Source organism: Symphodus melops (assembly GCF_947650265.1).
Source record: "Symphodus melops genome assembly, chromosome: 1".
Classification (NCBI taxonomy): domain Eukaryota; kingdom Metazoa; phylum Chordata; class Actinopteri; order Labriformes; family Labridae; genus Symphodus; species Symphodus melops.
In genome coordinates, this window is record NC_136691.1 from 391977 (window position 1) to 419110 (window position 27134).

At 46.6% G+C, this 27134-nt stretch overlaps 4 protein-coding genes across 6 annotated transcripts in view; 3 read left to right on the plus strand and 1 right to left on the minus strand.

The window, feature by feature from the left end:
• On the plus strand, nt 1–4548 carry LOC306827239 (activator of 90 kDa heat shock protein ATPase homolog 1-like). 3 transcript variants are annotated; one of them, XM_079348913.1, is made up of 10 exons: nt 1–75; nt 634–713; nt 912–1102; nt 1209–1291; nt 1383–1500; nt 1577–1671; nt 1748–1885; nt 2851–2952; nt 3801–3852; nt 3962–4548. In XM_079348913.1, the coding sequence occupies exons 1-10, from the start codon at nt 28–30 to the stop codon at nt 4117–4119; spliced, it is 1065 nt and encodes a 354-aa protein (XP_079205039.1). In that variant the 5' UTR covers nt 1–27; the 3' UTR covers nt 4120–4548. The 3 variants fall into 3 exon arrangements, with proteins under 3 accessions (XP_079205039.1, XP_079205041.1, XP_079205040.1); XM_079348915.1 differs by lacking the exon at nt 1–75 and adding an exon at nt 320–517; XM_079348914.1 differs by lacking the exon at nt 1–75 and having other exon boundaries at nt 320–713.
• Nucleotides 4431–27134, minus strand: part of LOC306827202 (transcription factor IIIB 90 kDa subunit-like) — a gene marked incomplete at its 5' end in the record, with an annotated part of 24039 nt that continues 1335 nt past the window's right edge. The window contains 17 exons of the mRNA XM_079348872.1: nt 4431–4942; nt 5700–5904; nt 6041–6104; nt 6192–6469; nt 6622–6674; nt 6755–6836; nt 7078–7139; nt 7211–7513; nt 7586–7681; nt 9138–9177; nt 10162–10288; nt 10428–10521; nt 10607–10756; nt 16974–17046; nt 17134–17165; nt 17267–17440; nt 18157–18237. Of these exons, the coding sequence (XP_079204998.1) occupies nt 4911–4942; nt 5700–5904; nt 6041–6104; nt 6192–6469; nt 6622–6674; nt 6755–6836; nt 7078–7139; nt 7211–7513; nt 7586–7681; nt 9138–9177; nt 10162–10288; nt 10428–10521; nt 10607–10756; nt 16974–17046; nt 17134–17165; nt 17267–17440; nt 18157–18237 (1946 nt within the window). The 3' untranslated portion in view covers nt 4431–4910. The remainder of the gene's footprint in view (nt 4943–5699; nt 5905–6040; nt 6105–6191; nt 6470–6621; nt 6675–6754; nt 6837–7077; nt 7140–7210; nt 7514–7585; nt 7682–9137; nt 9178–10161; nt 10289–10427; nt 10522–10606; nt 10757–16973; nt 17047–17133; nt 17166–17266; nt 17441–18156; nt 18238–27134) is intronic.
• Nucleotides 11416–15944, plus strand: LOC306827222 (BTB/POZ domain-containing protein 6-B-like). The gene is made up of 5 exons (XM_079348895.1): nt 11416–11607; nt 13311–13560; nt 14056–14146; nt 14404–14522; nt 14592–15944. Exons 2-5 carry the CDS (start codon nt 13361–13363, stop codon nt 15622–15624), a joined length of 1443 nt encoding a protein of 480 aa, XP_079205021.1. The 5' UTR covers nt 11416–11607; nt 13311–13360; the 3' UTR covers nt 15625–15944.
• LOC306827174 (uncharacterized protein) overlaps nt 18516–27134 on the plus strand; it is a 9200-nt gene continuing 581 nt past the window's right edge. Inside the window, exons 1-18 of the mRNA XM_079348843.1 lie at nt 18516–18631; nt 19439–19494; nt 19646–19729; nt 19950–20077; nt 20540–20680; nt 20756–20833; nt 21014–21184; nt 21303–21399; nt 21493–21716; nt 22298–22463; nt 22827–23032; nt 23354–23471; nt 23564–23772; nt 24196–24313; nt 24485–24654; nt 25235–25332; nt 25410–25525; nt 25596–27017. Of these exons, the coding sequence (XP_079204969.1) occupies nt 18606–18631; nt 19439–19494; nt 19646–19729; nt 19950–20077; nt 20540–20680; nt 20756–20833; nt 21014–21184; nt 21303–21399; nt 21493–21716; nt 22298–22463; nt 22827–23032; nt 23354–23471; nt 23564–23772; nt 24196–24313; nt 24485–24654; nt 25235–25332; nt 25410–25525; nt 25596–27017 (3628 nt within the window). The 5' untranslated portion in view covers nt 18516–18605. The remainder of the gene's footprint in view (nt 18632–19438; nt 19495–19645; nt 19730–19949; nt 20078–20539; nt 20681–20755; nt 20834–21013; nt 21185–21302; nt 21400–21492; nt 21717–22297; nt 22464–22826; nt 23033–23353; nt 23472–23563; nt 23773–24195; nt 24314–24484; nt 24655–25234; nt 25333–25409; nt 25526–25595; nt 27018–27134) is intronic.

Genomic DNA, 27134 nt, shown 5'->3' on the forward strand with positions numbered 1-27134 from the left:
CACCACAGGTAATATAAAAGATGGAGGATGAGAGGATACCTTTATATTTATTGTGTTATCGTATTTCATGTCCAGGTGTGACCAGGGGTTTATTTTAGATAGCGTGGCAGGTAAAGAGGGAGGAGCTAGCTGATAGCTGGTTAGAATAACAGAGTGGGGATTTTTTATTCTACAGTCCAACCTGCAGCAACCAGCTGAGTGACGATATGGACCCTGTGTGTTCTTTTATAATCATGTTTGAATGGTCACACCCCTGATGTGGTTTACTCTGTTTGTCTGAGTCTGTGGGGGGAGGGGCCTAATGTAAGATCTGTTCATGGGGCCCAGATAAATCCTGGAGAGTCATGGTGTTCATGTTTAAATTGGTAAATGTTTTACTCTGAAAGTCTTCAGAGGAAGTGGTTCAGTGACTGCGTGCTGAGGTTTCAGGTTTCATGAGTCTGACAGGACCGAGGGTCAGCAGGGACAGCAGGGGGACTACAGGAGACTCTCCAGATACTGCTGAGGAGAGACAGAAGTATGAGACAACTCGTAGAGACAGAATCGTTTTAATAATAGTTTTGATAAAAGTTTTAATAAAAGTTTTAATAAAAGTTTAATTGGATAATTAGTAGTAATAGTATTTGTGCTCAGATGGCTAAATGGGGAGAAGGAGATCCTCGATGGATCGTCGAGCAGAGAGCGGACGGCACCAACGTCAACAACTGGCACTGGTCTCTGTGTGTGTGTGTGTGTGTGTGTGTGTGTGTGTGTGTGTGTGTGTGATATATGACCTTCCAGCTGGTTCAGCACATGTTCAGATATTTTTAACACGCCGCCTCAGACAGGGTGTGATGTCACAGGTGGGCGGGACTACAGCTGTAGTTTGGATAGTTTCTGATGTGTCTTCTTTGTGTGTGTGACCTCATCAGGACAGAGCGTGATGTCAGTGGCTGGTCGTCGGAGCGCCTCCGTCAGCTGTTGTTGGCGGTGCGGGTGGAGGGCGCTGAGGGCGTGTGTCAGCTCACCGACGTCTCCAAACTGGACGGAGAAGCTTCGATCAACAACCGCAAAGGAAAACTCATCTTCTTCTACGAGTGGCAGCTGAGAGCTAACTGGCTGGGTCAGTGATGATGTCATCAAACAACATGAGTCTACCTGCTGACCTCTGACATCACACAGGTGTAACTCGTCTTCGTTGCTGACCTTTTCCTGTTTCCTCCGTGCAGGCACGTCGAGCGGCGGGGTGAAGTACAGAGGAACCGTGGACGTTGCCAACCTGTCAGACGAGAATGACCTGGATGACTTGGACGTGAGTCGATCATGTCCTTGATCTGATCGATTCATTGACTTGTAATTTGACTTTGTTTAAATATTGATCGGTGACTGACGTCATTGGTCAGATCTCCGTGTCTCTGTGCAAGGACCAGCCCAACACGCCGCTCCTCGACCTCATGAAGAAGAAGGGGGTTAAGGAGGTCCAGAGGGCTCTGGGAGAGTACATCCACCAGATTAAATCAGGTCTTTTACCCAGCGTGTATCAGGATTAACCAATCAATGATCCATGAAGTAACTCGAGTGACCTCTGACCTTGCAGAGTTCAGTCAGGGGATGATCCTGCCCACTGCCTCCGACGGGTTGAAGCCCCCTCCTCCACAGAAAAAGAACCAAATCCTGACCAGTAAAACTCAGGTAGTTCATGTGTCACATGTTCATCTGTGCAAGGATTTCCTCCCGGAGGTACAATAAAGTTTGTTTTGTTCTGCAGATAAGTCCCGCCCCCAGGTGCTCGTCTAGCCCCACCCCCTGTCCCACAGGTGTTCGGATCTCAACCTGCAACTTCAACCTTGACGAAACCTTCCAAACATCTGCCGACGAGCTCTACAAGACTTTCATCAACCAGGAGGTAATAAACCAGACGAAACCAGGACAGACCAGGACAAGACCAGGACAGACCAGGACAAAACCAGGACAGAAAAGGACAAAACCAGAACAAAACCAGAACAGGAAAAAACCATTACAAAACCAGGACAGACCAGGACAAAACCAGGACAAAACCAGAACAGGAAAAAACCATTACAAAACCAGGACAGACCAGGACAGAACCAGGACATAACCAGAACAGGACGAAACCAGGACAAGACCAGGACAGACCAGGAGAAAACCAGAACAGAACAGGACAAGACCAGGAGAAACCAGGACAAAACTAGAACAGGACAAGACCAGGATAGACCCAGGACAAAACCAGAAAAGACCAGGACAAGACCAGAACAGAGCCAGGACAAAACCAGAAAAGACCAGGACAAGACCAGAACAGAGCCAGGACTAAATCAGGACAGACAGAAATTAAACCAGGAGGAAACCAGAATAGACCAGGACAAAACCAAAACAAAACTATAGAAGGAGCCAGAACTAGAACTAGTAGATTACCTGAACAGACCAGGATAAAACCAGGGCGAAACCAGGACCCACATAGATTGAACCAGGACAAATCCAGAACAGACTGATGAAAACCAGGATGGACAGAATTATGAGCAGGAAATAACCACACAAAATAGGATAAAACCAGGACCAGGAATGGAAACCAGACTGGGTACAAAGTAGGACAGACCATTTACAGCTAGAGTCTAAATTTGGTAATGAACCATGATGAAACATTGGAAAACCAGGAATGTCCAAAACCAGAACTGCCCAGGACACAGTCCAGGCAGATATGCTAAAAGCCTTCAACCAAACAAAACTCCAGAACGAGTCCAGTCATCAACTGCCCAAACCAGATAATACATAACAGACTGATCAATACCAAAACACACCAACAAACTCAGACCGGCCAAAACACCTTTGATAATCTACCTGACTGTTCCTGTACAGTTTGTTCAGGTGTTTACGCGGTCAGCAGCGACAGTGGACGGGCGTCGTGGTGGCAGGTTCCAGCTGTTAGATGGGAGCGTCAGCGGAGAGTTCACAAAGCTGGTGAGGTCACAGCTTCTAATCCAACAGAGCGCTGCATGTGGTGGACACTGTAGCTTCAGTGTTTAGCCAGCTCTGCATGTGGTGGACACTGTAGCTTCAGTGTTTAGCCAGCTCTGCATGTGGTGGACACTGTAGCTTCAGTGTTTAGCCAGCTCTGCATGTGGTGGACACTGTAGCTTCAGTGTTTAGCCAGCTCTGCATATAGAGACACTGTAGCTTCAGTGTTTAGCCAGCTCTGCATGTGGTGGACACTGTAGCTTCAGTCTTTAGCCAGCTCTGCATATAGAGACACTGTAGCTTCAGTGTTTAGCCAGCTCTGCATATAGAGACACTGTAGCTTCAGTGTTTAGCCAGCTCTGCATGTGGTGGACACTGTAGCTTCAGTGTTTAGCCAGCTCTGCATATAGAGACACTGTAGCTTCAGTGTTTAGCCAGCTCTGCATGTGGTGGACACTGTAGCTTCAGTGTTTAGCCAGCTCTGCATGTGGTGGACACTGTAGCTTCAGTGTTTAGCCAGCTCTGCATGTGGTGGACACTGTAGCTTCAGTGTTTAGCCAGCTCTGCATGGGTCTGTAAAGCTTTCTGCGTTCTAACCTCTCTCCATGTTTCATCTCCAACATTGATCCTAGTTTGAGCAGCTTTCTGCTGCTGGAGCTTATTAGAAACATGCAGAGGCTTTTTAGCTCGGGTACAATCACTTCTATCTGAAGCAGTTCCACTGCCCGCTTCCATCTATCTATCTATCTATCTATCTATCTATCTATCTATCTATCTATCTATCTATCTATCTATCTATCTGATGCGCTGTCACATCACCATGGTAACCAGACTTCTACTCATCCTTGCAGGTACCAGACAAGAGGATCGACATGAGGTGGCGTTTCAGGACGTGGCCCAGTGGTACAGCTTCCTTCAGTTATGAGTTGAAATGCAGGCTCTGTTTTTAGTCTGTGTTGTGTTCAGTGACACTCCGAATTCTGAGTGTTGTTTGTTGTTGTCTGTTCATCAGAGCACTACGCCACCATCATTCTAGAGCTGGAGGACAAGGGAGACGAGACTGAGCTGAGGATGGAGTGTCGAGGAGTTCCTGCAGGGGAGGAGGACTCCACCAGAGAGGGCTGGATCCGGTTCTACTTCCAGGCCATCAAACAGACGTTTGGTTACTGACATGGACCTTTAAAACCCTGGACTCTGACTGACAGGCTGAGAAACTGGAGAGCGCTGAACCCAGCAGCTCGGCTGACAGGCTGACTGAGCACGAACTCAACCTGTGGAGTCCCTCAAGGGGGAGTCCTGGAGCCTCGGGTCTGATTTTAAAAGTACTTTGGTTTCTCTCAATCAGGATCAGTCTAATCCTCATTAATCTCTCCTGAGACAGGCACAAGTTAGCTTAGCTTAGCATAAAGCTCGTCTACTGTTATAAAAGATTAGTGAGAACTTTTGACCAGAACGAAAGACACAAAAAGCTGGACGACAGGTTGATGAAGAAACACGTTTACTTTTAGTTATTGTTTTCTCTTTTGTTATAAGTTGACATTATTGTACATTTGACCCTAAAAAACACAACGTTAATAAAAACATGAACACTTGGTTCAAGTTCCTCGTCTTCTGTTCTGAACGTTTCTATACATTTTACAGGAATGTGAAATTTAACTCCTACAATCAAACACGATAAGATGATAGAAAGATGATAGAAAAATAAACAATTAAAATCTACAACGTTTGTACTTTACAATATAAATAACACAAGAAGCTCAGTGTGATCAAATCCAGAAATATCAGCGATCACTTTAAGAAGTTAAAAAACGGTTGGAAGGGAATGATCTGAAAGCAGACGTCACTTCATTAAAGTGAAACCAAACAAAGTGAAGCTGATCGATCACTGATATTGGTTATTGATCAGACTCAGCGGAGCTGCCTCATTGACGGACGGAGAGTTCATCAGCTGGTCGTCACGGTTAGAAGACTTCCTCCTCCTCACAGCCGTAATCTGCAACAACAACGAGTCAATCCATTTATCAATCAATACATCTACCAATCATCAGATCAATCAATCAACAAATAACTAAAACAAAACAAAAAAACAATGAGCCAACTTTCTAACCAACCAAATCAACCTGTAACAAAAACCACTTCAAACTCCCCCAATCAACCAATCAACCAAACAACCAATCAACCAGTCAACCAATCAACCAAACAACCAATCAACCAGTCAACCAATCAACCAGTCAACCAATCAACCAAACAACCAATCAACCAGTCAACCAAACAACCAATCAACCAGTCAACCAGTCAACCAATCAACCAAACAACCAATCAACCAATCAACCAAACAACCAATCAACCAAACAACCAATCAACCAATCAACCAGTCAACCAATCAACCAAACAACCAATCAACCAGTCAACCAGTCAACCAATCAACCAAACAACCAATCAACCAATCAACCAAACAACCAATCAACCAAACAACCAATCAACCAATCAACCAAACAACCAATCAACCAAACAACCAATCAACCAATCAACCAGTCAACCAATCAACCAAACAACCAATCAACCAATCAACCAAACAACCAATCAACCAATCAACCAGTCAACCAATCAACCAATCAACCAAACAACCAATCAACCAATCAGACCAACAAATTAACCAACAAACAAACCAAACAATAAAATCAACAACCAACAAAAACCAAACCACCCACGTAAACAAAGAAATCACACGACCAGCCAACATGTCTGACCTCCAACGAGCTGCAGAGCGGATACACACTCCTCCTCCTCCACCACCTCCTCCTCCTCCTCCTCTTCCCCCTCCTCCCTCAAAGCGACGGGGGTCGCTGTGATGGAGCTTGTTGCTGGTTCAGGGTCCGGATCAGCTTCAGCTGTTGAGTCTGTTGTCATGGTAACCGGTTGTTCTTCCTGTGACATGGTAACCGGTTGTTCTTCCTGTGACATGGTGAGTGTAAAGAGCGGGAGCGTTAGTCCCTCTGTGTTCCTGAACAAAGGAGGCGGGGCTTACCTCACAAACCCATCTGTAACCACCTCTCAAAACGCTAACCGCTAATCCTGCATCAGAGCTCACCTGTTCGCTGACCTGGACGGGCGTTTTCTTCTTCTTTGGTGTGGAGGAAATAAGGAGGCGGACCCTGAAATAGAATCGAGACAATGTATCCGTAATGTTTATAGATTATACACAGATGAGAGCGTAGAAATAGATTTGTAGATAATAGTACCTCTTCCCCATGATGCTAGCGTTAGCAGCAAGATCTCTGTTAGCATCGCTGGCCTTCCTGCGGCGACGGCGGTTGAGTCGTTTACGTGTATCGAGGGCTTCGCTGGGGGGTCTGCTAGGACTGCTGCCCCCCCCACTTCCTGTCCCCCTGCTGTTGAGGTCTCTGAGGACGTCATAGTTGATCTTACTGGAGATCTTCTTCTTCTCCAACATCCTCTCGATCGCCTCGCCCGCCGTCGTAGCTTCCGTCTGCTCTTTCTTCTTTTTGGACTTCTTGGGCTGCAAACAGACACCATTCAATCAAAACTTTATTTAAATCCAAATTCAGCTAAATCGAATGCTGTGTTTACATGGTCAGTGAATCATTGCTGGGACTGAGCCCAGGTTTGCCCCTGCAGACCAGGCTGGGAGACCCCGTTACTCACACTCACCTTCTCTTTGTAGGTGCCCTGTTCCTTCTCCTTCTTTATCCGCTCCTCCTTCTCTGAAACCCATGAAAGTAAAACTGATTCAGTGTTCTGAAAACACACGGAGGTGAAGGTGAAGATGATGAGTCTTCCTCACCTTTCTGCTCCTTCAGGTATTCTGCGTTCTGTTTCATCCACAGTTCTGTCTTCACCTGGACCTCCGTCTCGTTCAGGATATACTTCAAGGTAGAAATGGTAGAAGAAGACGTTAAACGTGAGGAGAGAAAAGAGATGAAGCTGCTCCTACACAGGATGAGAAACCTTTAGCTTCACTTAGCTTCCTTTAGCTCCTGTTAGTTTAGACGATGGTCAGTAAACAGTTAAAAGGTCTAAAATTATTTTTTGATCAAATATTGATTTCTGCGTTTGGACGGCAGGACAGGACGGTTCAAAATAGTGCTGATTGATATATTTACTGACCTTCTCAATCTCCAGATCATCAATACCATCCAGGTCCAGCTCTCCGCTCTCTGACTCCTCGTCTGTAAAAACACCACCAGCCTGTTAACCGCCTGTGTGATGCAATGATGATGTCACAGAGGTCAGGTCATACCGTCAGGTTTGCCATCTGGCTCCGACTCAAAGGTCTGTTGGAGGCCCAGGCTGGCAGCAGTCGGCAGCTTTCCCAGGATGGCGGCCAGAGGGGCAGCCTGACGCTGAGGTTCAGCGCCCTCCATGTCTGGTCTTGACTCCTGTTGGCAAACGTCGGTCTTGTTCCCCGGCCCCTCCTCTTCCTGCATTACCTGACACAGGAAGTCCTGAGTCAGGTGTTGGGCAGCAGCTTGGAGCTCGTCCTCCTCCACCCCAGGATCCTCGGGCTCAGAGATTGTGGACAAAACATCTGAGTCGTCTGGATCTGAAATTCAAAAAGAATTTCATTAAAACAGTCCAGTTGTTTAGACTCAGCTGAACCAGGATCAGCACTGACCGATTTCTTTGGCGTAGGCGGCGTAGATTCCTCTCAGTTTGGGTCGACTCTTCTCCAGCTCCGTCTCAATCTCGTCTTTGTAGCAGCTGATCTCTCCTGAAAAAACAGACGGTTGTTTTGAGTCCATCGCTGAAGGAAATCCTAACTGTCTTTTACAGTGTCCTTAAACCCTCATAACCCTTACAGTGTCCTAAACCCTCAGAACCCTTACAGTGTCCTAAACCCTCAGAACCCTTACAGTGTCCTAAACCCTCAGAACCCTTACAGTGTCCTTAAACCCTCAGAACCCTTACAGTGTCCTTAAACCCTCAGAACCCTTACAGTGTCCTGAAACCCTCAGAACCCTTACAGTGTCCTGAAACCCTCAGAACCCTTAGTGTCCTAAACCCTCAGAACCCTTACAGTGTCCTAAACCCTCAGAACCCTTACAGTGTCCTAAACCGTCAGAACCCTTACAGTGTCCTAAACCCTCAGAACCCTTACAGTGTCCTTAACCCTCATAACCCTTACAGTGTCCTAAACCCTCAGAACCCTTACAGTGTCCTAAAACCCTCAGAACCATTTGTGTCCTAAACCCTCAGAACCCTTACAGTGTCCTAAACCCTCAGAACCCTTACAGTCTCCTAAAACCCTCAGAACCATTTGTGTCCTAAACCCTCAGAACCCTTACAATGTCCTTAAACCCTCAGAACCCTTTGTGTCCTAAAACCCTCATAACCCTTACAGTGCCCTAAACCCTCATAACCCTTACAGTGTCCTTAAACCCTCAGAACCCTTTGTGTCCTAAACCCTCAGAACCCTTTGTGTCCTAAAACCCTCATAACCCTTACAGTGCCCTAAACCCTCATAACCCTTACAGTGTCCTTAAACCCTCAGAACTCTTTGTGTCCTAAACCCTCAGAACCCTTACAGTCTCCTAAAACCCTCATAACCCTTACAGTGTCCTAAACCCTCAGAACCCTTTGTGTCCTAAACCCTCAGAACCCTTACAGTGTCCTAAACCCTCAGAACCATTTGTGTCCTCAACCCTCAGAACCCTTACAGTGTTCTAAACCCTCAGAACCCTTACAGTGTCCTAAACCCTCAGAACCTTTACAGTGTCCTGAAACCTCAGAACCCTTACAGTGTCCTAAACCCTCAGAACCCTTACAGTGTCCTAAACCCTCAGAACCCTTACAGTGTCCTAAACCCTCAGAACCTTTACAGTGTCCTGAAACCTCAGAACCCTTACAGTGTCCTAAACCCTCAGAACCCTTACAGTGTCCTAAACCCTCAGAACCCTTACAGTGTCATCTATCCCCCAGGGTCCTTCATCATGTCTTATCTAGTTTAAGTTCTTTAACTCGTCATGTACAATACATTTTTTTATCCCGAGTGTTTACCAGACAGTTTGGAGGAAGGCCTCTTGTACCCCTCGAAGGCCTCCTGAAGAGTTCATAAAGGTTATTTTCAAACCCTCTGTTGGTTCCCTAAATGGTTAATTTGGAACCATCCAAAGTGTCCTAAATGAAGTGTAGGACCCATAAAAGTGAAGAGTAGAGTTTGAACTGACCTTCAACGTCGTCCAGCTTTCTTGCCAGCTCCTGTTCAAGCTACAGAAGAACAGGACAGTAGACATGGTTTGTTTACTGCAACTACTGTACTAGCCAATGCAGTTGCAGCCAATCAGAGGCAACATGATCTACATGCTGTAGCCAATCAGAGGCAACATGATCTACATGCTGCAGCCAATCAGAGGCAACATGATCTACATGCTGCAGCCAATCAGAGGCAACATGATCTACATGCTACAGCCAATCAGAGACAACATGATCTACATGCTGTAGCCAATCAGAGGCAACATGATCTACATGCTGTAGCCAATCAGAGGCAACATGATCTACTTGCTGTAGCCAATCAGAGGCAACATGATCTACATGCTACAGCCAATCAGAGACAACATGATCTACATGCTGCAGCTAATCAAAGACAAAGGGATCTACATGCTACAGCCAATCAGAGACAACATGATCTACATGCTGCAGCTAATCAAAGACAAAGGGATCTACATGCTACAGCCAATCAGAGACAAAGGGATCTACATGCTGCAGCCAATCAGAGACAAAGGGATCTACATGCTGCAGCCAATCAAAGACAACATGATCTACATGCTGTAGCCAGTCAGAGACAAAGGGATCTACATGCTGCAGCCAATCAGAGACAAAGGGATCTACATGCTGCAGCCAATCAGAGACAAAGGGATCTACATGCTACAGCCAATCAGAGACAAAGGGATCTACATGCTGCAGCCAATCAAAGACAACATGATCGACATGCTGCAGCCAATCAGAGACAGAGGGATCTACATGCTGCAGCCAATCAGAGACAAAGGGATCTACATGCTGCAACTAATCAAAGACAAAGGGATCTACGTGCTACAGCCAATCAGAGACAAAGGGATCTACGTGCTACAGCCAATCAGAGACAAAGGGATCTACATGCTACAGCCAATCAGAGACAAAGGGATCTACATGCTACAGCCAATCAGAGACAAAGGGATCTACATGCTGCAGCCAATCAGAGACAACATGCTCTACCTGCTGCATCTTGGCTTTGTGTTGTGCTGCGATGAAGGAAGGTGGGTCACATTCCTGTTCCAGGTCAACCCTCATGAACTCATCGATGGTCAGCTGACTGGTGGGCGTTTCTTCAAACTCTGTTAATCTGCAGGGAGAGAGAGAGGACACTGTGATCTAAGAAGATCTACTGAGATCCACTGACATAGTGATCTTCTCTGTTTAGATCATCTTGAATCTGGTGTGATCTGCTGTTGTTGTGATGTTCTGTTGGGATCTACTCTGACCTCTTCCTCAGCGTGGTCTGACACACTTTGACCACACTGATCACGTCCTTCACCGTGCGACGGAACTTGTGCATCCGAGCAGCTACCAGGAGAGCTGAGGAGGAGGAGGAGGAGGAGAGAGGATAAATATGTCACTGTTGATGCTTGTTGTTGCCTTGGTAACAGCAGACATGTTGTACCTGCTCCACAGAGTCCGGAGGGTCGACGTCCTGTGTGCATCCAGTCCCTCTTCATCCTCTGAAGGAGCCGAAGAGCCGTCATGGAAACCTCGTGAGTCTTCACCCCAAACTCCAACATGTGAGCAAACCGAGGAATGTACAGGCAGGGGTCTGAGCAGGAGGAGAGAGGAGAGGAGGAGGGGAGAGGAGAGGAGAGGAGGGGAGGAGGGGAGAGGAGGAGGGGAGAGGAAGGGAGAGGAGGGGAGGGGAGAGGAAGGGAGGAGGGGAGAGGAGAGGAGAGGAGGAGGTGGAAGAGGAGGGGAGAGGATAGGAGAGGAGGAGGGGAGAGGAAGGGAGAGGAGGAGGTGGAAGAGGAGGGGAGAGGAGAGGAGAGGAGGAGGGGAGAGGAGAGGAGAGGAGGAGGGGAGAGGAAGGGAGAGGAGGAGGTGGAAGAGGAGGGGAGAGGAGAGGAGAGGAGGAGGGGAGAGGAAGGGAGGAGGGGAGAGGAAGAGGTGGCCAGGAGGGGAGAGGAGAGGAGAGGAGAGGAGTGGAGAAGAAGAGAGAGGAGGAGGTGGCGAGGAGGGGAGAGGAGAGGAGGAGAGGAGAGGAGGAGGGGAGGAGGGGAGGAGGGGAGAGGAGGGGAGAGGAGGAGGGGGAGAGGAGGGAGGTGGAGAGGAGAGGAGAGGAGAGGAGAGGAGGATGGGGTGAATTACTATTTACCATTATTACTATTACTATTTTAGTAAACTCACTTAGTTAAACTTTGTGTGTGTATGTGTGTGTGTGTATGTGTGTGTGCGTGTGTGCGTGTGTGTGTAGTTGAATTAATCAGGGTTCTGTGTCTCGTATTTAAAGTGATCTGCGGTTTTCCCGCGCTTTGTCGCCCTCTGGTGGAGCCGTTTGTTAAAGGCGGATGAAGACGCAGCAGCACTTAAAATGGCGCCTGGACAGATAAACAGAGGCTGGTATCGAGCTGTATTTACCGTAAACGGCAGGGAACACGACCACGGGGAGTTTGACAGGTAAACACACACATATAAACACCTTTTCTCCGTTAATCACCTCTCACGGTCTCGGTTCGATCCGTTTACATGCGCGCGCTGCGTGACCATGGAAACAACGACGGTAACGAGCTGAGCCTCCGACCGAGCTGTAAACACCGGGTTTCATTTATCAACCGTTTAAATGATCTTTATTGACCCACACAAGCTCAGGTAGATCACCTGTAGACCAGACGAGGGGCTGCACTGGATTTATGTGGTCCCTGTTAATCCCCCTGCAACGCTACTGTAAATATATCTGCATAAATATACTGTAAATATGTCTAATAAATACTACAGACCTCATACTGTAAATATATCTGCATAAATATACTGTAAATATATCTACATAAATACTAGACCTCATACTGTAGATATATCTGCATAAATATACTGTAAATATATCTACATAAATACTAGACCTCATACTGTAGATATATCTGCATAAATATACTGTAAATATATCTACATAAATACTACAGACCTCATACTGTAAATATATCTACATAAATACTACAGACCTCATACTGTAAATATATCTACATAAATACTACAGACCTCATACTGTAAATATATCTGCATAAATACTACAGACCTCATACTGTAAATATATCTGCATAAATACTACAGACCTCATACTGTAAATATATCTGCATAAATACTACATACCTCATACTGTAAATATATATACATAAATACTACAGACCTCATACTGTAAATATATCTGCATAAATACTACAGACCTCATACTGTAAATATATCTGCATAAATACTACAGACCTCATACTGTAAATATATCTGCATAAATACTACAGACCTCATACTGTAAATATATCTACATAAATACTACAGACCTCATACTGTAAATATATCTGCATAAATACTACAGACCTCATACTGTAAATATATCTACATAAATACTACAGACCTCATACTGTAAATATATCTACATAAATACTACAGACCTCATACTGTAAATATATCTACATAAATACTACAGACCTCATACTGTAAATATATCTGCATAAATACTACAGACCTCATACTGTAAATATATCTACATAAATACTACAGACCTCATACTGTAAATATATCTGCATAAATACTACAGACCTCATACTGTAAATATATCTACATAAATACTACAGACCTCATACTGTAAATATATCTGCATAAATACTACAGACCTCATACTGTAAATATATCTACATAAATACTACAGACCTCATACTGTAAATATATATACATAAATACTACAGACCTCATACTGTAAATATATCTGCATAAATACTACAGACCTCATACTGTAAATATATATACATAAATACTACAGACCTCATACTGTAAATATATCTGCATAAATACTACAGACCTCATACTGTAAATATATCTACATAAATACTACAGACCTCATACTGTAAATATATCTACATAAATACTACAGACCTCATACTGTAAATATATCTACATAAATACTACAGACCTCATACTGTAAATATATCTACATAAATACTACAGAGTGATTTGGCGGCCCACAGGTTAGGAATCACTGTATGTGGCCATTCACTGAACTTTTGATACAATATCGTTCCCCTAACTTATATATTATATATATTATATATGAGTTTTATGGCTTCATCGAACTAAAAGGACTCACTAATAATAATCTCATTCTTCTCTGAAAGGAAGTCATCCTGCTGTGAGGTCGTGACCTCGCCTGCTCTGTGACCAGGAGATGGCTGCCGAACTCTTCCCCACCAACCTCCCTCAAGGTAACGAGGTGGAGGTGAAGAAGACTTTAATACAGACGAGCCAATCAGAGCTGCTGGCTGGTTACCATGACGACTCCAACAGAGATGAATTTCAAGCTAATGTCATCGCAGACGGAGAGGAGAAGGAGAGCAGACAGGAAACACAACCCACGCTCAGGGAGAGGTCAGTGATTGGACAGCAGCTCAATGGTGCTCTGCTCTGATTGGACAGTAGCTCAGTGATGCTCTGCTCTGATTGGACAGTAGCTCAGTGATGCTCTGCTCTGATCGGACAGTAGCTCAGTGGTGCTCCGCTCTGATTGGACAGTAGCTCAATGGTGCTCTGATTGGACAGCAGCTCAGTGATGCTCTGCTCTGATTGGACAGCAGCTCAGTGATGCTCCGCTCTGATTGGACAGGAGCTCAGTGGTGCTCTGCTCTGATTGGACAGCAGCTCAGTGATGCTCCGCTCTGATTGGACAGCAGCTCAGTGTTGCTCCGCTCTGATTGGACGGCAGTTCAGTTATGCTCTGCTCTGATTGGACAGTAGCTCAATGGTGCTCTGATTGGACAGTAGCTCAGTGGTGCTCTGCTCTGATTGGACAGCAGCTCAGTGATAAATGATAAGTTTATATTGGGTTATGTTTATAGCCATGTCTCTGTTGTTGTTTTCCTGCAGGAACGCTCTGATGTTCAACAACGAGCACATGGCCGATGTTCATTTCATTGTGGGACCTCCAGGAGAAACCCAGAGAGTCCCTGCTCATAAGGTACGCTGTAAATCTGGAATCACATTAATAAAACAGAGCCAAGAATCCAGACCACAGGTGTCCAAAACCCACAAAGTTTGTTTCAAACATTTCCCCGTCACGTTTGTTTTTACACACCAAAGTTAGCATAGCGTGTGACGTGTGCCATTTTGATCTCCTGATTTGTGCTTACACAAAGTTTATAAATGTGACCCGTTCCTGACATCTGATTGGCTTAGACCTCTTGACCTTGATAAGTTGCTGTGTCTGTGTTACAGTATGTCCTGGCGGTGGGCAGCTCGGTCTTTGGAGCCATGTTTTATGGGGATTTGGCCGAGGGTCAATCTGAGATCCATATCCCTGATGTGGAGCCAGCGGCTTTCCTCATCCTGTTAAAGTGAGTAAGAACTTCACAGGGACTCCTCTTGTCTCACATCCAGGTGCTGAGTCTGACCTTCTGTTTCAGGTACATGTACAGTGATGAGATCCAGCTGGATGCAGACACAGTGCTCGCCACGCTCTACGCTGCTAAGAAGTACATCGTTCCTGCTCTGGCGCAGGCCTGCGTGTCATTTTTAGAGACGAGTCTGGAGGCGAGGAACGCCTGCGTGCTGCTGTCTCAGAGCCGGCTTTTTGAGGAGCCTGAGTTGACGCAGCGCTGCTGGGAGGTGATCGACGCCCAGGCCAACCTTGCTCTGCGGTCAGAAGGTTTCTGTGAGATCGACCGGCCCACGTTAGAGATCATCCTGCAGAGAGACTCGCTCAACATCCGAGAAGTCGGCATCTTTCAGGCCATGCTTAGCTGGGCAGCTGCTGAGTGTCGGCGTCAGGGTCTGGCGGTGACCCCAAGGAACCAGCGAGTGGTTCTGGGTAAGGCTCTGTACCTGGTCCGGATCCCCTCCATGACACTGCAGGAGTTTGCAGATGGGGCGGCACAATCAGACGTCCTGACGCTGGAAGAGACTCGTGATGTCTTCCTGTGGTTCACTGCCTCCAACAAACCAAGACTGGAGTTCCCTCTGGGGAAGCGGACCGGCCTGTTGCCGCAGAGGTGTCACCGCTTCCAGTCCTCTGCCTACCGCAGCAACCAGTGGCGCTACAGGGGCCGCTGTGACAGCATCCAGTTTGCAGTGGACCGACGGATCTTTTTGGCCGGACTGGGGCTGTACGGGTCGAGTGGTGGGAAGGCTGAGTACAGCGTGACGATCGAGCTGAAGAGGCAGGGAACAGTCCTCGCCCAGAATCTCACAAAGTTCCTGTCAGACGGGTCCAGCAGCACCTTCCCTGTGTGGTTCGAACATCCAGTGCAGGTGGAGCAGGACACCTTCTACACGGTCAGCGCCGTCCTGGACGGGAACGAGCTGAGTTACTTTGGTCAGGAGGGGATGACTGAGGTGCAGTGTGGGAAAGTGACCTTCCAGTTCCAGTGTTCCTCCGACAGTACCAACGGGACCGGGGTGCAGGGGGGGCAGATTCCTGAGGTTGTCTTCTACTGCTGAACCAGAACCAGGACTAATCAAAGAAAAACAATCTGCAGACAGGCCAGCTCTGATGGGGCTACTGTTCTGAACTGGAAGCTGATTGGCTGTTGCAGACGCGCTGGAAGCTGATTGGCTGTTGCAGACGCGCTGGAAGCTGATTGGCTTCTCTGTGTTTGAACATTGAAGTTGAAGTGACGGACGGTGAAAACTTGTTGCTTCTTAAGTATAACGCTAATAAAATGTTGTTGTAGTTTCCTACAGCCGCCTCCGGGTGTCACTAAGGAAACTCTGGGGTTGAAAAAAGAAGCCGATAGCAGAAATAAACATGTTTACAGCCTGCTACAAAAACTGTTTGTGTCTCTAGAGCTCATTTCTCTCCTCATGACGACTGTACTGGCTAAACACACAAAGTCTCCGTAGTTCACTCTGAGTACCGTAAATTCCGTACTATTGAGCGCACCTGGATATAAGCCGCAGCGGCTAAAAATAAGTAAATAAATGTATTTGTACATATATAAGCCGCACTTGATTATAAGCCGCAGGTGTCCACGCTATAACAAGAGCTATTTACACAGACGTAGGCTACCGGTAACATCCGCAAATACTGTAGCGTCCGTACGGACGTTAAAGGACGACGAGAGCGTTCAAATAATAACTTTTAATAACCCGATCACTGTCGGCCGTGACCACGCCGTTTACAGCAGAGAGCAACACATCACTTGCCGTAACAATCCAACTCTCTCCCCCAGCGTTCTCTCATACAGCCACTCAACACGTTCTCGCTGGTGCATTCACTGACTCTCCACATAATCGGAATTATGAACACATTATCAACTACTGACTTTACAACATGAACCGTTACAATACGAAGCCTAGCCGACGGTGTCTGTAACACGGCTGATGAAAAAGATGACCGTAATATATTTCACAAGAAAAAGTCCATCCATTCACTGCCTCAGAATGACTTCATTACTCACTTCCTCAGTCTCTGTTGTCGCTGTCAGTGTCATCTTAACGTGCAGCAGCTCTGTTAGCTTCTTTGACAGCCAGGTCGATCGCCTTTAACTTGGAAGCTGCATCATTTGTATTTCTCCGTGTGTTTTCCATGATGAGGGTGCGTGCATGAAGCGCAAAATGACTGATATTAAGATCCGACGTGACGAAGTCAAATGTTTTTGCGGCAGAAGCTCATTGTCCCCCATAAAAAATCCATGCATTAGCCGCACCGGAGTAGAAGCCGCAGTGCTCGAAGTGTGAGAAAAAAGTAGCGGCTTATAGTCCGGAATTTACGGTATTTGTTTCCATGGCTGATCTGAAAACAAGTTTAAATAAAGTTGTGACTGAAAATAGAAAATTGAAGTTCTCACCGATTGCTGGAGCGTTGATGCAAAGTTCACGAGCCAGCAGAAGAAACGTTTTACCCAGAATGTACACGTTCACCTGAAAACAGGAAGTGCAGTTACTGACACACTGTGATACAGACGGACTACAGCTGACAGGTGTCTATTGGACTGAGGTCAGTCGTACCTGCAGCAGGTCACTCAGGTCCAGTAACATGTCTGAAACATGCTGATTAAGGAGGTCAAAGGTCACTGAGTGCTCTTAAATGTAAGGTACAGTCACACACACAGCATCTCAGTGTAACGTGTTGCTAGGATACGTGGAGTCCCCTCAGTACGACACACCAGGTATAGGCACGCGGCGATGACGTGCTCCGTCTTGCGCCCCCTCGTCAGATGCTTACTGACGACCATCTTGAAGAAGTTGAAGGCGGTGTCCAAACAGTGCTGGTTTAACTGCAGCTGACTGCCCAGCTGCTGGATCTGACGCTTACCTGAGACACACAAAGGGTTAACCCTATGTAACGCTCACCTAACACAAAGGGTTAATCCTATGTAACGCTCACCTAACACACAAAGGGTTAACCCTATGTAACACTCACCTAACACACAAAGGGTTAACCCTATGTAACACTCACCTAACACACAAAGGGTTAACCCTATGTAACACTCACCTAACACACAAAGGGTTAACCCTATGTAACGCTAACCTAACACACAAAGGGTTAACCCTATGTAACACTCACCTAACACACAAAGGGTTAACCCTATGTAACACTCACCTAACACACAAAGGGTTAACCCTATGTAACACTCACCTAACACACAAAGGGTTAATCCTATGTAACACTCACCTAACACACAAAGGGTTAACCCTATGTAACACTCACCTAACACACAAAGGGTTAACCCTATGTAACACTCACCTAACACACAAAGGGTTAATCCTATGTAACGCTCACCTAACACACAAAGGGTTAACCCTATGTAATGCTAAGCTAACACACAAAGGGTTAATCCTATGTAATGCTAAGCTAACACACAAAGGGTTAATCCTATCTAACGCTAAGCTAACACACAGGGTTAATCCTATGTAACGCTAAGCTAACACACAGGGTTAATCCTATGTAATGCTAAGCTAACACACAGGGTTAATCCTATGTAATGCTAAGCTAACACACAGGGTCAGCTAACGCGGACAGATACTCACCACCCTGCAGGGTCTGAGCTCTGGACTCTTTGCCAACACTCGTGTGAAAACCAGAACCAAGAAGAGGAGCTTTAACTGGACCTGCAGAGAGACACACACACACACACACACACACACACACACACACACACACACACACACACACACACACACACACACACACACACGAATTACAAACAGTCAGATTTATGTTGACGAGTATTAAAGTGTAAAAATATTAAAGCGTGTGATTGCTGTAAGGTGTCATCTGTTGTGTGTATAATTATTTATTGTTTTTTTTGCACACATGATCTTTGTTGGATCTGCTTGGGAGCTCCTGCTGTAATCATGCTAAATCTCCATCAGCTGTTACTGCCTCTTCTGTTACCATGACAACAAGGTGATTAGCTCACCTGGTTGTAGAGGAGCGCTTTTTACACAGAGTCAAACAAGACAGAGAGAGGTTCAACATGAAAACTGCTGCTCTCGTCACAGGGTGAGTCATCTTATCTCACCTGACATTACAGCTCACCTGTACAGTTAACATTACAGCTCACCTGAACAGGTAACATTACAGCTCACCTGAACAGGTAACATTACAGCTCACCTGAACAGTTAACATTACAGCTCACCTGAACAGGTAACATTACAGCTCACCTGAACAGGTAACATTACAGCTCACCTGTACAGGTAACATTACAGCTCACCTGAACAGGTAACATTACAGCTCACCTGAACAGGTAACATTACAGCTCACCTGAACAGGTAACAAACAGCTCACCTGAACAGGTAACATTACAGCTCACTTGAACAGGTAACATTACAGCTCACCTGTACAGGTAACATTACAGCTCACCTGTACAGTTAACATTACAGCTCACCTGTACAGTTAACATTACAGCTCACCTGAACAGTTAACATTACAGCTCACCTGTACAGGTAACATTACAGCTCACCTGAACAGGTAACATTACAGCTCACCTGTACAGTTAACATTACAGCTCACCTGAACAGTTAACATTACAGCTCACCTGTACAGTTAACATTACAGCTCACCTGAACAGGTAACATTACAGCTCACCTGAACAGGTAACAAACAGCTCACCTGTACAGGTAACATTACAGCTCACCTGTACAGGTAACATTACAGCTCACCTGTACAGTTAACAAATGCACAGCTCACCTGAACAGGTAACAAATGCACAACTCACCTGAACAGGTAACAAATGCACAGCTCACCTGAACAGGTAACAAATGCACAGGTCACCTGGACAGGTACAAATTTAATCTGTTTCTGCTGCAGGCTGTTGTTATTCTGCTGTGACTTCATAAAAGGAACACCTGGAGGTCACCTGGAAGGTAAAATATTTGCGTCTCTGCTTCTTAACATGGTTTTTGTTTTTATATCTTTAAAATAAAACCCCTCGACAGTTTCAGAGACTAATCTGAGGAATGTGATGTGTCACCTGGTGACCTTTGACCTGACCCTGTTAGGTTGTTTGTTGTGCAGAGCCTGTGGTCCAGTCAGAGTGTCGGGATCGTTACCTGTGGATCCATGTCGCTTCCACACAGACGCCACGCCTCGAGGCTGTTGGTTGGTTCTTTTAGTACATACCTGAAGCCCACAACACACCTGTCTACCTGCTCACCTGTCTACTTGTTCCAGGGTTCAGACACATTTATGCTGTATATTTTCATGACCATACATTATGAGAAATGTTTGTGTTGATAAGCTAGGTGTCAAAGCACGACACGCACACGCATGTCCGTGTCCTGCTGCTCACCTGTCGTGTAACATTTCTTAACTTGATTAGATGGAAATGGCGTTCACTCCATCAGCGAGCAGCTGGCCTCGCTCTGTGGTTACACCATCAGCAGTTCCAAGAAAGATGGCGCCACCATCTTCAGAGCCTCGTTCTACTCATGCTTCACCCACAACCAGGTAGCTCCTCCCCACATTTACCTCCAGCCAGATAGCTCCTCCCCTCATTTACCTCCAGCCAGATAGCTCCTCCCCTCATTTACCTCCAGCCAGGTAGCTCCTCCCCTCATTTACCTCCAGCCAGGTAACTCCTCCCCTCATTTACCTCCAGCCAGGTAACTCCTCCCCTCATTTACCCCCAGACAGATAGCTCCTCCCCTCATTTACCTCCAGCCAGATAGCTCCTCCCCTCATTTACCTCCAGCCAGATAGCTCCTCCCCTCATTTACCTCCAGCCAGGTAACTCCTCCCCTCATTTACCTCCAGCCAGATAGCGCCTCCCCCTCATTTACCTCCAGCCAGATAGCGCCTCCCCTCATTTACCTCCTGCCAGGTAACTCCACCTCTCGAACAGCCACAGGTGTACATGAACTTGATGCAGGATTCACTTCCTGTTGACCTCACGGTATTCTGTGTTTTCAGAACGACCAGATGTTCACCTTCAAACTGAATGTGATAGCGAGGGATGCTGTGGGCAGGTGGATCAGTACACCTGTCTCTGCAGCCTGTTCTTCTGGGATGTGGGTTCACAGAGAGATCACCTGCGAGGAGGACTACATGGAGGTCAGCAGCTTGTACACTACATGACTTGGTGTATTGTTTCAGTGACCTGACAGGCTGTTTGACGATGTTGGGCAGGTAAACGTGAACAGAGATTCTTCGTGTGGAGGGCTGCAAGGAGACGGTGGTCATGTGTGGCAGACGGCGCTCTCTCAGGTAAAATCCCAACAGTACTAGTCTTTATAAGACCAGTCCAGGTAGGCAGGGGGTCCTGACTAAGGACTGTCCCTCAGCTTGTGTTGGCGTCTTCCTGCAGTAACTTCTAGAAACTCACTTTATTGTGAACGTCTTTTCTGTGATGAACAAAGTGGACTCGAGCTGTTTTGATGTTTTCAGGCTCAGAGGACGGCGAGTTCAGTCTGGCAGCTGATGATCCTGAAAAGTGACGGACAGGTGTCCTCGATGTCTATTAGTGAAGCCCAGAGGCGGGGCTTCAGCCTGACCACCACTGCCCAGAGGATTGTGCTTCGCTCTCAGTACGGGCAGCCCCACAGCGAGCTGACGACGGTGAGTAACCGCTTGGCAGGAGAGAGAGTGAGCCCTCATGGACTTAAACATGTTTCTTATTCTCAGGAGTCTAAATGACACGTGAGAGTCAGTGACTTGTTTTAATGTTTCCCGTCAGATGGACGGCGTCCCTGTCGAGGTGGTGCGGGTCTCTGTGTACACTAAGCAGAAGCTGACGATGGTGATGTTTGACGTGTCCATGGCCTGCACACTCAGTAAGTCCACCCTCAGATACAGCTCCACAGGAAGCTGGTCTCTGCCAGGTTCTTCTTTTCATACTGATGTTCAGCTTGTGGATCCTCCCTCAGATTCAGGTTCTTTTGACGGCAGCCAGCTGCTCTGGGAGCTGCCCCGGGTCATGGCTCCTCTAGTCGGCGAGGGAGTGGGGTTTGAAAGTAGAAGGCTTGGTTTGGGGGTGGAGGGCGTGCTGCTGGATGACGCCACTGCAACCTCCAGAGGATTGAGCCTGGTCCAACAAGGATCTCTGGTACAGATCAGGGCTCCTTTTGGGGCGGAGGGGGGCTACACAAAGGTAAAGTAATCCCCTTTCAGATCTGTGTTCACTTACAGATTTTAATGTGCAGGCAGCGCCTCGAGGTCAGAGTGCTTCTCATCATCACTGAAGCAAAGTCCTGGCATTAGCAGCAGACTGCTCAAGTAAGTTAGTTTCTCCTCCGTTGTTTTTGAAGTAGTTGATCGGAGAAGTCCCGCCCCCCTCTTGACCTGGTTTGGTTGGCAGGGAGAGGTGACATTGATGAGCACTGTGGGGTTTCAAATGTAACCCTGAAGAGGAGGGAGGCTTTGGGGCAGCCAAAACGTTACAGTGCATTTCAGATCTGTTTTTATTGCCAAGTACACGTACAAGGATTTCGGATTGGTGCAAAAACATTTAAAATGGGAAATGAGGCTGAAAAAAAAAATGGTGCTCTCGTCGCCGTTGGTGTGTACCACATGGAGGCTGTGGTTCAGGTTACTGATCTCCTTCTCTGCCAGGACTCTGTCCTGTCTTCAGGTGAAGGATTTAAGCCAGGCGCTGCCTGCACAAAGACATGCAACAGATGGACTGAAATATTGATGTCAACATGGTAGACTGGGAGTTTGTTGTCTCTGCAGGGCTTTGTGTTGGACAACATGTACAAGGAGACGTATGGGATCTCTCTGCTGTTCGAACATGTCTTTTCTCTGCTGTTTGAAGACAGCAGCAGCATCAACACCAAACACAGGACGTTCAGAGTGCTCGAATCACCGCCACTCTGCCGCCCGCCCTTCAGCCTCGACCGTGAGTATTTTTCACTCCAGAAAGTTCTTGGTCTTCTGCTGTAGGCGCTACGTTCCCCTCTGAGGCAGAACATCAGTGTGACGGGATGCATTTTTCACACAGACAGCGAATGTTCAGGAAAACGATTCTCTAGGACTCTCCTTTTTATGCCAGTAAAATATCTTTGGAGTTTTCACTGTTGGGCAAAAAATGGGAAGGCATCATATTGGTTAAATATCCAAATCCTCTGAACCAGAGGACAAATCAATGACTCAGCAGATAATGTTTAACAGGTTGTTTTCTTTCTGAGGTGAGACCATTCTATGTTCATGATTTAATCACCCATTTATTACTTCGCTGTCTTTCTCCTGTTCCGTCCTGTAGGGACTGTGAAGGAGGACGAGGTGTTCAGGGTCTACCTGGGAAACATTCCTGCTGATGTCTCTTTACAGGAAATACTGATTAACACAGAGCAGCTGATGTCTCAGGGTGCTGAACAAGGCTACAGCATCAGTTCTGTCGTTAACGCTAATGGCAGCCATGCCTACGAGCTCCTGCTTCCCTTCGAGCATCCAGTCGTCCACGAGATGGTGAGAACCTGCAGATCAGGTACAATCACTTCTATCTGAAGCAGTTCCACTGCCCGCTTCCATCGCTGCAACACCTGTTCATCTGATAACTGCTCTCATATCTGGCAAACCCAGGGGCGTCCAAAACGGCCTTCAAAGCCCCGCCTACCTTCTCTGGTCCAATCAAATTCAGAGCATTCAGGAGCAGAATCTAAAGTTAGAAGGAGGACATACTGGCTGCTGCATTGTTGTCAGAGAAGCTTCAACACAGCAGGTTTCCTTCATGATCACACAGGAAGAGAGCAGCTCTCTGATTGGTCCATTCATTCTGTTTGTTCACAGTACCTGGGTCAAGGTGTGGTGCAGTACTCCATAGATATGAACTTCACTCTGACCATCATGCCCCAGAGAGACTCGTACTACCACCACACGTTTGTCACAGCACAAGTTATGAATACATGTGAGAACATTTCTTCTCTTCAAAGATGAATTCTCCTTCCAGGACAAACGTGAGCTAAATGCATTCACACAGCTTTGTATGTTCTCCTGTAGTCCCTCCGGAGATAACGGCACAGTGTTCAGAGGGAGGAATCACCTTCAGTGTGGTCAAACCGCTGCGCTCTGAGAGTCTGTGGGAGGTGGGTCTTGACCGAGAGCCTCTGACCCCACAGCTGGCAGCTCAAAGAGGGTACAACCTGTACAGCGACGCCCTCAGAACCACACTGGAAGTCCCCGTGTTCTCCGTCGGCTACACCTACGAGGTACAAGTCCCGGACTAATTGAGGTCCTGCACTTCTCTATTTCACCAAAACTGAACCAGCATGTGTGACAGAGCTGCTCACAGGTAGATTTTCAACACTCTCAGGGAGTTTGACAGCTGCACTGTTTCAGCTCATAGGACTTGTTGTTAATATCCCAAGTAATCAGCACTTCCTGGATTTGAGGGGAAAGTGGACGACTGACACTGCTGGCTTAAAATTAGCCGGCTCAGTAGTTCAGCTTTGAAGAAAAACTTTTGTATTAAGATCAAGTCATTAATCTGGTCACTAAATTAAAGTGTCAAGAGACTGACTGATGCTAGTTGCAATCTCGTCCTGTCCTATAACAGATAAACTTTCCATTTTTAATATAGATGGATGATTGCTTCCCTCCAGAACGTTTTTAACCCTTGTTTTTCTTTGCAGGGAATCAACCTGTCAAACTTCTATGGAACCTTTAAACTTCTTCTAAGAGACTCCAAAACTTTAGAGGTCCAGACGACAACGTCCAAACGATGCCTCTTCAAAACACAGGACATGATCGGTAACTGTCACTCTGATCTTCAGGTTCAGTTCTCCTGCTAATTGTACCCAATGTGACTTTATCTGTCCTGAATATCCAACATGCTCAGTAAACGATGAGATGATGATGAAAGTCAAGGTGTTAAAGACCAGACCGTTACAGAGACTCAACAGTGTGTGTTTGTGGTGTCAGTCTGTTCTGCAGATGGGACCATGACCGTGGTGACGACTCCAACCTCCACCTGGCCTACAGTACGGCCTGAGAGAACCACTGTTCTGGACCCCACCTGTAGACCCAAAGAGATGGATAGCTCCAGAGTCCTGTTTGAGTTTAACGTTAACTCGTGTGGGACCAGATCCAAGGTACAACTCAAACAGTGAAAAACCACAGACCAGTCACTTTAGATCTGCTACTTGGTCATCATCAGCTTGTTCCTACCTCTGGACCGGGTCGACGTCTCCATTCACCTGTAGAAAGTCTTGTTTAAAGATGTGTGCCATTAGCTGTTTGAACGGTTACTTACTGGATCAATTAATATTTTTTATCAAGGCTGGTCAAGGTCTAGTCTGTAATGCAGCATTCTGCCACTTCTTAGGGCTGTAGCTACAGTTACTGGGTATTCTCTCCTGGCTCTGCTTCCAGGATGTAATCCAGTACAGTGGAGGGTTAGGGTCTCTAAGTGTGAGGATCTACAAAAGGACCGATGCTTTGAAATGGGTTGATGGGACCCTAACCCCATTGAAAGGTCTGAACATGTTGTTCATATAAAAGCAGAGTTTATCACAGAGCTGTGTCACTGTTCAGTTTTGTAACGGAAGGAAACTGGACTTGATTGATGGTTTTGAAGACTTTCACCTGGTCACCTTAGACCAGGTCCAGTTTCCTTAAGAATCCCTCTTTACATGACCAAGAACCTTCTGAAAGCTGAAGATGCTTTTACAGGTCGGGGACTCGTTTATGGTTTACGAGAATGAAGTCGTCCATGACAGACAGATGATTGTTGATGGACCAAACTTCATCTCCAGAGAATCTCAGTTTAAGTAAGAACTCATCCTGACCTGAAAGAGCCATAATCTGAAGAACCTCATGTTAATTATGTCTGATTCTGACTGAACAGGTTGACCGTGAGGTGCGTCTATCCACTCAGCCAAGTCAACAGACTTTCTGTAGACCGGACCGTCCCATCAGACACTCCTGGAGTCGGTTCAGTCCAAGTCTTCCAGAGCCTTAAAGGTCTGAGTCATTACCCATTGATTAAGTCCAGTTTGATTCACATAATCCAACTTTCTTTTGTTTCCAGTAGACTCGGAAAATAAACTTCCGGCACAAGACTGTGTACATCCAGTTTCTGGAAACAAGGCCAACGATCCAACAGACCAGGTCCAACAAACTCCTGAGGCAGGAAGTGGCTTGACCCATTATGGTATAAGACCCAAACCTGGTCCCGGTCTCTTCATTCCAGTACCAGAAGGACAAAGCAAGCTGCTCTATTCCCCTCAAAACTTTCCAAAACTCAACATCCTCCTTCCTCATGAAGTTCCAACCATCAGTACTCATGAAGTCCCCATGCATGTCTCACTTCCTGCTGGCAGTCTAATGTCCCAGACTAAGGAACAAACTGTCTTTAGATCACCAACTGAAGACCAACTCGGCAACTTTCCTCCCAGGTTTGACAGCAGTACTCTGCTGTCAAACCTCAACACACACAGCGTCAGCTCAGGACAAGAGCGACAGAACAATCCAGGATTATCTCAAGCTAACCTGGCCTTTGGTTTCAGTTCCCCCAGCAGGGTACCCGGTTCTCCCGATGTTGGACAAGTGGATGCTACCTGGGGAAGCCCTGAGCAGAGTTTAGGTGAGACAGTGTGGCCCACTCGTCAAACATGGAACCAGCCCAATCAAGACCTGCAGAGACCAAACTTAATTCATCGTCCTGGAATGCAAAAACTTGCCCCGTTTAATGTGGCCAATCAGGATTTAGGTCACTTCAGTCACTCAAGTCGTGGGCAGGAAATAGCAAAACCTAAAGAGGTCCCAGGAAACTTGCCTCAAAGACGGTATGATCCTTCTCAAGGCACTAAGCTCCAGCCAGTACTTGAACCCTTAGCTCAGTACAGCCCAATAAACACTGGCAGCAGTGAAGTGCTCCAGCCCAGCAGACACAGGAAATACGTCCCTTCTAAAACGAATTCATGCGAGTCCAAAAACCCCATCCCTGCCAGAGGTGGGTCTGTCAACTCCGCAGCATTGCCTACTCCAACCAGCAAGCCCAACTATAACCCAGACGTACCAGGTTTCTTGGAAAGAAGCAGCATTGAGGGCAGTCGGTCTGGAGTGCAGAAAGTTAGAGTCAAACCTCTTAGCAAATTATTTTCCCCTGGACATAAACTCAACCAGAAACCTGTAATCCAACAAATTCCCAATACCCCAAAGTATACCACTGGTCTGTCTGCTGAGACAAGTGATGGGAACCCCCAGATGCCCCAACATCCTTCTAATCTTGTAGGTTCAGACACGAGGATGGAACATGTGCCTGAGAAAACACCGATCCCGACACTGACTCAAGAACAGACGTTTCACAGTGTCCAAGGTCAACTGGCTCAGTCTGCAGCAAGCGACTCTGATGATGATGATGATGATGATGATTGGTCCCAAATCAAGCGAGAGCTGGTCCACCAAGTGACCAACCAGCAAGCACCCCAGCAGCCAGTCTTTCACCCAACAGGTATTTCCTGTTGTAAAGTGTGGGTGTTTTTAGTCTAGCATATCACAGAGCTAGCTTAGCAGTTAGCAACAACTCAAATCCATAATGTGTGTTAAATAACCACTGTGTCCTGAACAC